Below are 9,532 nucleotides of genomic sequence, written 5' to 3' on the forward strand. Positions count from 1 at the left end.
GACCAAAGAATTTCCAAGCTCAACTTACCAACCAGCCTACGACCAACCAAATTAACCTTGGGCTCCCTGCAGTCATCTGCCCTTCATCTATTCATCAGCATACATGTGCTTCCACTGTGGAGACTCTTCAAATTTAGAGTTAGGGTCTGCAGGATACAGGGTGATTTGACAGAGGCCTGCAGCTTACGCATGAATTTGCAAATGTGTGCAACTACACCCCTGTTTTTAACACATACTTTTAGACAGGTTAATTTGGTTGGTCTCAGGCTAGTTGGTAAGTTGAGCTTGGAAATTCTTTGGTTTTATTTGACTCCTGTGCCTACAGCTTCATAGCTATACTGTATATAGTATACAATATATATGCAGTGCTAGCCTCAGAAGATTTGAAGAGAGATTTAAAGTCACCGTTCTCCTTGCTGGAGGCTCTGACATGAGGAAGGAAAGCCCTGCCCATATAATGCAGAACAAGTCATAAGTCAGTAATGGAAAAAAAACAGTTGCAAGGAGACCACTGGTCCTTTGCCTTCTAGCTGAGTTATTTGAGCAGAGCTCCCATAGTTCAGTTCCTCTTTAACAGAATCTATTTAGCAAAGTTTTATATGATGGTTCATTTTATATTGCACAAAAATAGTTCAGGGATTGACATCCAACTGACTGAACAAAAGTGCTAAAATATATAGTTAACCTGGAAGGGAAGATTTTTGATTTTTTTTCTGAGTAAATGTGTAGTTTCACTATATGATTCCATTTTTCGAAAGCCCAGTTATGTCAGTGAATATTTGTCTAACTTTATTTGTCATTTCCTCAACAGAACAACACGTTTTGCTAACTGCTGGTTGACTTTCTTTTTTCTAGACTGGAACCAGACTAGCTATGGCTTACCCTCACCATATAAGAGGAATGAGTCGAACATGATTCTTCCTTTGGTATTGCAGTACCTCTGCCCAGCGTATGTGTCAGTGGCAGGGTTGGGAGCCATTGCAGCAGCTGTGATGTCCTCTGCAGACTCCTCTCTCCTGTCTGCCAGCTCCATGTTTGCCTACAACATTTACAAGAAGATGCTAAGGAAAACGGTGAGTTGAAAACAACGTTTCTAAAAAAATTACTTAATTCTTTATCAACACAATAACCCCACAAATGTGTAACACATCAAGCCACCCAGTAGAAATTATGTGTTTTACATAGAAAATGGTATATGGGTTTTTAGCCTCGTACACATGATCAGTTTTCCCAACGGGAAAACTGTGAGGAGAGCTTTTGGCCGGGAATCCCGGCCGTGTGTATGCTCCTCGTAGTTTTTCCAACGGGAAAACTGCCCAAAAACCGCCGGACAAAAAAAAAACTACGATGGAAAAACTACGATGGAGCATACACATGGCCGGGATTCCCGGGCCAAAGCTCCATCGCAGTTTTCCTGTCGGGAAAACCGTCTGTGTGTAGGGGAAAGACTGATCCGAGCAGGTTATCGGCTTTCCCCTTGGGATTTCCGACGGGAACTTTTCCTGTCGGAAATCCTGTACGTGTGTACGAGGCATTAGATATTCTCTGCTAAGAAAGTATAACTCAGAAGGTTATGGTGAAGAGGGACCCAAGGAACCAAAAAGCTTTCAACTTAACCAGTGCATAGTACAGTAGTGCCTTACTAGCACCGTTCCATGTCTCTTTCCATCACATATCCAAAAAGCAAGAAAATTATTCCTCCTTTTAGGATAATGATTGGAGCCATGCAGATCATTACTTTTCATGTTTTTCTCTTTTGTCACCAATCCTGCACCATAAAAGCCATTGTTTCCATGCACTATGTTGATGATGGCCAACAAGCCTGAAACAGCTGTATGCAGTATGAAATAAATGGCTCTACAATATTGGGCTGAATCTGACAGAAATCCTGGATGGACAGTTAGGTTAAAAAGACTATATTAAGAAACTTGGCTAGTGGGTTAGCAGTATTGTTAACTGGGTACTCCTACTTTGGCTTTTTATCCAATACATTAGGGTTTTATTGTGGTGAGTAGTTTTCAGCATACAGCTCCTGGTGCTGAGTGTTTTATCATAAGGGCCTCTTCAAACTAACCTTAACATCAGCCCTATCAATAACACTGAGAGTAACCATTCCTCATACTAAGACTAACACTCTGCTAAAACTAACCCTACCGTCCCACCCTTCCAGCAAACCCCAATAGTAAATATTCCACATACTAACACTAATCATTGCTCAAACTAACCCTAGCAACCACTCTTTCTTTAACCCTAAGACCCCTTTCACACAGAGGCAGTTTTCAGGCGTTTCAGCCTGAAAATCTATTTGGAAGCGCCGGAACACGGGCGCTTTTAACCTCTTCTTCGGCCGCTAGCGGGTGTTAAAAAGTGCCCCGGTAGCAGCCGAAAAGCGCAGCTTAAACAGCTGTAAAGCAACAATAAAACTAGTGGCGCTTTACCACCCTTGCTCAAACTAACCCTACCACCCACCATTCCTGTAACCCTAATAGTAACCATTCCTCATACTAACACTAGCCCTGGCTCAAACTAACCCTACCACCCACCCTCCCGTAACCCTAATAGTAACCATTCTTCATACTAGCACTAACCCTTGCTTAAACTAAACCTACCATCAATCCTCACTGTAACCCTAATAGTAAACGATCCTTATTCTAACACCAACCCCTGCTCAAACTAACCCTACCACCAACCCTTTCTGTAACCCTAATAGTAACCATTCCTCATACTAACACTAACCCCTGCTCAAACTAACCCCAACACAAACTCTCGCTCAAACTAACCCTAACACCATCCCTCCCTTGTAACCCTAAAAGTAACCTTTCCTCATAATAACCCTAACAATAACTCTCCCTCAAACTACCCCAACACTAACCCCCTGTAACACTGACTCTAATACCTGTACACACGATCCCCCCCCCTGTACACACGATCCGTTCGTCTGATGAAAACGGACCGATGGACCGTTTTCATCCGACGAACCAATCGTGTGTGGGCCCCATCAGTTTTTTCCCATCGGTGAAAAAAAATAGAACCTGTTTTAAATTTTACTTATGGTTAAAAAAACGATAGAAAAAAACGATCGTCTGTGGGGAAATCCATTGGTCAAAAATCCATGCATGCTCAGAATCAAGTCGACGCATGCTCGGAAGCATTGAACGCCATTTTTCTCAGCACATCGTTGTGTTTTACGTCACCGCGTTGGACACCATCGGATCTTTAACCGATGGTGTGTAGGCAAGACTGATGAAAGTCAGCTTCATCGGATATCTGATGAAAAAATCTATCGATTCGTTTTCATCAGACGAACCGATCGTGTGTACAGGGCATAACTGTACCTCAAATCAACCCTCCCTACAAACCTTAGGGGTTGATTTACTAAAGGACAATAGACTGTGCCCTCTGCAAGTGCAGTTGCTCCAGATCTTATTAAATGAGCAGAAGTTCTGCTGACTTCCATCATCCAATTATATGCAAGCAAAAATGCTGTTTTTTTTTTTTTTTTTCCTTGCACGTGATCAGGGCAGCCATCAGGAATTATGGGGCCCCTTACACAGCTTCAGGCATGGGCCCCCCCTCCGGGTCCCTGGGGATCTCTGGGCCCTTTAATAAAAAAAAAATATATATATATATATATATATATATATAAAAAAGAAAAAAATAATAACATTTGTATAAAAAAATATATTATTTTCTTTTATAAAAAAAAGGGGGGTTGCCATCCGGGGCCCTGGGGACCTCCCGGCCCCTGTGGACCTCCGGACCCCTTACAAAAAAAGAATAAAAAAAGGGGGGGGGGGTTGCCATCTGTACAGGTGTACTGCCTGTACCCCCCTGATGGCGGCCCTGCATGTGATTGGGTACTCTTTGCAAAGTGAAGCTTTAGCTCATTTACTAGCTGAAATAAATGCACTTTGCAAAGTGCACAGACTATTTGCCTTTAGTAAATCAACCCCTAATGCCCAGTACACACGATCACTTTTTGTGATGAAAAAAAATGACATTTTTAAAAATGTCATTTAAAATGATGGTGTGTGGGCAAAATGTCATTTTATGTCTTCTGAAAAATGACAAAAAAAATTTCGAAGATGCTTGAATTTTTTATGTCATTTTTTAAAATGTCATTTTTTGTGTCATAAAAAATGATCGTGTGTGGGCAAAAATGACGTTTTAAACCCGCACATGCCAAGAAGCACGTTAGGAGACGGGAGGTAAAACTACCATTCATAATGGAGTAAGCACATTCATCACGCTGTAACAGACAAAAAAGCACGAATCGTATTTGACTAACAAGTAACCAGCTAAAAGCAGCCTCAAGGCAAATAGAACTTCCCCTTTAGAGTGCCGTCACTTTGTTCATCATTTTTCAAAAAACGATGGTGTGTGGGCAACATAATTTTTAATGATGAAGTTGGAAAAATGTCATTTTTTTTCATGATAAAAAATGCCATTTTTTTTCATCACAAAAAGTGATCGTGTGTACAGGGCATAAGGCTCCCACCAATCCTAACTCTAGCCTTCGCTTTTATCTTAACACTAACCCTCACACTGAGCCTTCTGTAACACTTAAGCCGCGTACACACAGTCGGAATTTTCGATGAAAAAAGTCTGATGGGAGCTTTTCATCGGATATTCTGACCGTGTGTATGCCCCATCAGACTTTTTCCGTCTGAATTTACAACGGACTTAGATAGAGAGCAGGTTCTCTATTTTTCCATTGAAAATTCCAACAGAGTTTTGCCCGGTCAAAAGTCTGACCGTGTGTACGCGGCATAAGAGGCTAATTTATAATGGGGTGGATATTGCTATGGGCTCTCTGTTATACATCGCAGTAGTATGTATAGGGCTGCTCTTAGAAATGACAGGGCCCCCACACAACTTACCTGACCGGGCCCACCTCTAAACCCCCCTTATTGGCCAAAAGTGGCTGAGGACATAGATTTCTCAGTCCCATTCTCTCTGCAACCCCAGCTGCACAGATGAATGAATAGGAAGTGCTCTGAGGCTTCCTGCTTATTCACAAACTAGAGCATAGTAAACATGAATGGACACAGGAGTTATTGGTACCAATCGCTCACTGTATACATTCAGGAAAGGAAGGGGCCAGTAAATTAAATATTTATCTGCACCTTCCCCCGCAATCCATCCTGAAACATTCCCCTGTGCACACAGCAGCTGCCGGTGGGAGAGGAGAGGAGGGAAGCTGTAAACACTGCAATGATAAGGAGCACACAAGGGGGCCCAGACAGGGAAAGTGGTGCATCTGCTAGAACAACTCTCCCTGCAGTGTAGCTGGAGGGAGAAAGAAGAGGAGAAGCTGGGAGTGCTGCAGAGGGAGGCAAAAGAGGATCAGTTTCTGCAATAACACAGTACAGCCGGCCCTCCTGCTTATCAGGTGCCTCCGCTTGGAACTGACGGGGCCCGGGCCCAGTACAGGACGGCTCGCTATACTGCTTCATCAGCAGCACTGAGTGTGTAACACTCTACCCTGCGTCATAAAATGCCTTACTTTACAGATAAATTGTATTATTGGAGGAGAGTCGGTCATGTGACATTGATTGGCCTTTCCTCCCGGGTTATTTTTTTTCTATACAACCCCATTCTATTAATTTTTGTTCGGCTGTGCCAGCTTCGAATTTTCAAAGGCAGTGAAGTGCAGTGGACATTTGTAAAGCACATTTCTGTGCTTTATAATTTAGCATAGCTCTTTTTTTTGTATTAAAATGTGCCCCTAACCTTCACACTAATCCTTCCTTTAAATCGAACACAAACAGTATCACTGCAAATCTAACACCAAACTTTACCATAACCCTCACCCTGACCCGAACTCTAAGGCCCCGTACACACGGTCGGACCAAACCGATGAGACGAGTTTCTCGGCAAAAACCAGCAAGAAACTTGCTGGGAGATATTTTTTTGCCGAGGAAACCGGTTGTGTGTACATTTTCGTCGAGGAAACTGTCGAGAAACTCGACGAGCCAAAAAGAGAGCAAGTTCTCTATTTCCTTGACGGGAATGGAGAAAATTGGCTTGTCAAGTTTCTCGATGGCTTCACAAGGAACTCGACGAGCAAAACGATGTGTTTCGCCCGTCGTCTACCTCGGTCGTGTGTACGAGGCTTAAATCTCACACTAACCCTGTAATCCCATCCCTCATAGTAAGCATCCCCAGCATTATCTTGTTTCCATACTCATCTTTCTTATACAGGGATCATCAGTGATAAGGATTAAAGGGGTTGTAAAGCTTCATGTTTTTTCACCTAAATGCGGCTCTTCATTGGATAGATTATTAGCAGTGCAGCCATTGGCTCCTGCGGCAGTCAATCAAATCCAATGACGCGGCCGCCGGGGGCGGGGCCAAGTCATACAATCGACATCTATGGACGCCTGCAAGCTAACTCCTTTGGGATAGAGCTTCCCAGTGGGGGTTAGCTCTTGCAGGGACGAGCCGCAAGAGCCGCCATGGGACCCCAGAAGAGGACGTTCGGGGCCACTCTGTGCAAAACGAACGGCACAGTGGAGGTAAGTATGACATGTTTGTTATTTAAAAAAAAAAAACTGAACCTTTAGTATCCCTTTAAGCCTACTGAAGATACCAGTGCCCAATCTACTGTTCCAAGGTATTCCATATGATGCAGTAAGCAGTAGTACCCACAAATAGATACTAATGAACATGGAATGGGATTGCAAGCCTAGACTGATAGGGCCAGATTCACAGTGCAAGTACGCCGGCGTATCTACTGATACACCAGCGTACTTTCAAATTTCCTGCGTCGTATCTTTAGTTTGAATCCTCAAACCAAGATACGATGGAATTTGGCTTCGATCTGACAGGCGTACGGCTTCGTGCGCCTTTGGATCGTAGGTGCAATACTTCGACGCCCGCTGGGTGGAGTTCGCATCGTTTTCCGCGTCGGGTATGCTAATAAGCTTTTTCCGGCGATTCACGAAGGTACGCGCGTCCGTCGCATTCTCTTACGTCGACGCTAGTCAGCTTTTCCCGGCGTAAAGTTAAAGCTGCTATTTCCTGGCGTATAGATAGACCTGCCATGTTAAAGTATGGTCGTCGTTCCCGCGTCTAATTTAATTTATTTTTTATTTTTGCGTAAGTCGTCCGTGAATAGGAAAGGACGTAACTCACTTCGAAGTTCAAAAAATTATGTCGGTGGGACGTCATTTCGCGCAAAGCACGGCGGGAAATTTCAAAACGGAGCATGCGCAGTACGTTTGGCGCGGGAACGCACCTAATTTAAATGATCCACGCCCCCTACCCGGATCATTTGAATTAGGAGGGCTTGCGCCGGAGGGATTTACGATACGCCGCCGCAACTTTACAGGCAAGTGCTTTGTGAATCAAGCACTTGCCCGTAAAACTTGCGGCGGCGTAACGTAAATGCGATACGTTACGCCGCCGCAGATGTACCTGAATCTGGCCCATAGACGTTGATTGACATACACTAATAACAAAAGAGAGTATACCCCCTTGGTGGGACTTTATAAGCCAAACACAGTGTCAGTAAAAATAATCTTTATTGGGACAAGATATACATGTTGGCATTTAATACAAGCACACAATACGCACCTGGGTGCATATAAAAGCAACAATGTGCAAAATACAAAAACAATAAACAGTAAATATGCCAAGATTGGCAAAGACAAAGGAAACAAAACAAAAACAAAAACAAACAGAACACGAAAGCACTCTCCTAGTGGGTGATGTAGATATGCCTGACGCGTTTCTGGTTAACAAACCGTCATCAGGGGCCACAGGAGCAGAGTAGTGCAGGTTGTAGTTCAAACCACAGAGTGGACTGGGTGTGGGTCCCCCTAGACTAGTTCAGTTCACGTTCAGTCCAAAAGATGTATAAGGGTGGAGTAGCGTCCAAAACAACCCTCACTGCCGGAGGAGCGGAAATTAGAAGGGCCCAGGACCTGCTGGTGTATATACCAGCTGAGTAGCGTCTTGCCCAATTCCAAGCACTCGTCATAAGTCAATCCCCCTTTACGGTCTCAATAGACCTAAAGCAGGGATGCCCAACCTTTTGAAGAGCGGGGGCCACTTAAGTGACTTGGTAACCGGGCGCGGGCCACAATGAGTGGAGCAGGCGGATGACAGGTCTGTGTCCACTCTGCATATCGAGAGCAGACACAGACATAGCCCGCTCCACTCTATGCGCCCTTCGATTCAGTCCACCCAGGCGGATTTGATAGGTAGGCGGTGCACGTGCGGATCAGTTTGAAAACAGCCCAGCAACCCCTGCAGAACAGACATGCCTATATCAGCCATCCCAGAGCAGGAGGTCGTGGGCCACATCAGAGGGCTTCGCGGGCCACATGTGGCCCCCGGGCCACTGGTTGGGCACCCCTGACCTAAAGCATTCAGCAGGGTCCAGGGGTGAACTGTGGCGTTGTCCCAGTAAGAGTAGGTACACTAATGGACCCTAATGGATGAACATGAATATCGATGGCCACAAACTGATTTATGAACATGTCCCTTATTTTCTTTGCTCTACTTTCCTAGGCCTCTGATCGAGAAGTTCTGTGCGTCATGCGTCTTTCCATGATCCTGCTGGGCTCAGCAGGTACAGCTTTGGCGTTCCTCTCAAATTCCGTGTATGACCTTTGGTTCCTGAGTGGAGAGCTGGTGTACGCCCTTTTGTTCCCTCAGCTTTGCTGCGCCCTGTTCCTCCCCAGTACCAACACGTATGGATCTGTGGCTGGATTTGTCTTGGGATTTGTTCTCCGACTCCTGGGAGGAGAAAACTCCCTTAAAATTCCCCCATTGCTACAATACCCAGGATGCATCTTTGCAGATGGTGTCTACGTGCAGTTGTTTCCCTTTAAGACGTTTACCATGCTGGTCAGCCTGATCACCATAATCGTCACGTCTCATCTGGCCCAGTTTTTGTTCATGAAGAAAATACTTACATTTCGATGGGACATATGCAACGTGTTTCACAAAGAGCTGTCTCATCCAGCTCCACATGAACTGGAAGAGCGAGAGACTCTCCATAACACCTGAGACCAGGCCCAAAAAGCTTTCAATGACTTCTACCATCTTTTTTTTCCAAAAATAAATACTTTATGCAATAATATTACTGCTATGTAAATACATTCAAAGTGATAATTGACTCTATTAAGCAATACTATGCCTTAAACATTTACACTTGTCATTTGCAATGTAATAAGATGTTTTAGTTACTGTATATGTATCGTGTCTTGTCACAATGTCTGGTTACAGTACACTAAATCTTAAAGGAATTTCATTTTTTTTTTTGTTTTTTTAAGAAAATGTATTAATTCATTAAAATAATAATGTTATTTTATATAAGCATGCTGAGCTCTCTATATATAATCATAGATACTTTAATTTCCAGGGTAACATATCCTAGATCAAATGTACTGTATATACTTGAGTATAAGCCGACCCGAATATAAGCCGAGGCGCCTAAATTTATCACAAAAAATTGGGAAAACGTATTAACTCGAGTATAAGCCTAGGGTGGGAAATGCAGCAGCTACTGTAAGTGGAAAAG

At 43.9% G+C, this 9,532-nt stretch overlaps 1 protein-coding gene across 3 annotated transcripts in view; it reads left to right on the forward strand.

Moving 5' to 3' along the window:
* Positions 1 to 9,091, forward strand: part of LOC120928991 (high affinity choline transporter 1-like) — an 80,728-nt gene extending 71,637 nt beyond the window's left edge. For all 3 annotated transcript variants that reach the window (XM_040340154.1, XM_040340152.1, XM_040340153.1), the window contains exons 7-8: positions 856 to 1,073; positions 8,518 to 9,091. In XM_040340154.1, the coding sequence (XP_040196088.1) occupies positions 856 to 1,073; positions 8,518 to 9,018 (719 nt within the window). In that variant the 3' untranslated portion in view covers positions 9,019 to 9,091. The remainder of the gene's footprint in view (positions 1 to 855; positions 1,074 to 8,517) is intronic.
* The last annotated feature ends 441 nt before the right edge of the window (positions 9,092 to 9,532 follow it).

This window comes from Rana temporaria, chromosome 2 (genome assembly GCF_905171775.1).
Source record: "Rana temporaria chromosome 2, aRanTem1.1, whole genome shotgun sequence".
Classification (NCBI taxonomy): Eukaryota; Metazoa; Chordata; class Amphibia; order Anura; family Ranidae; genus Rana; species Rana temporaria.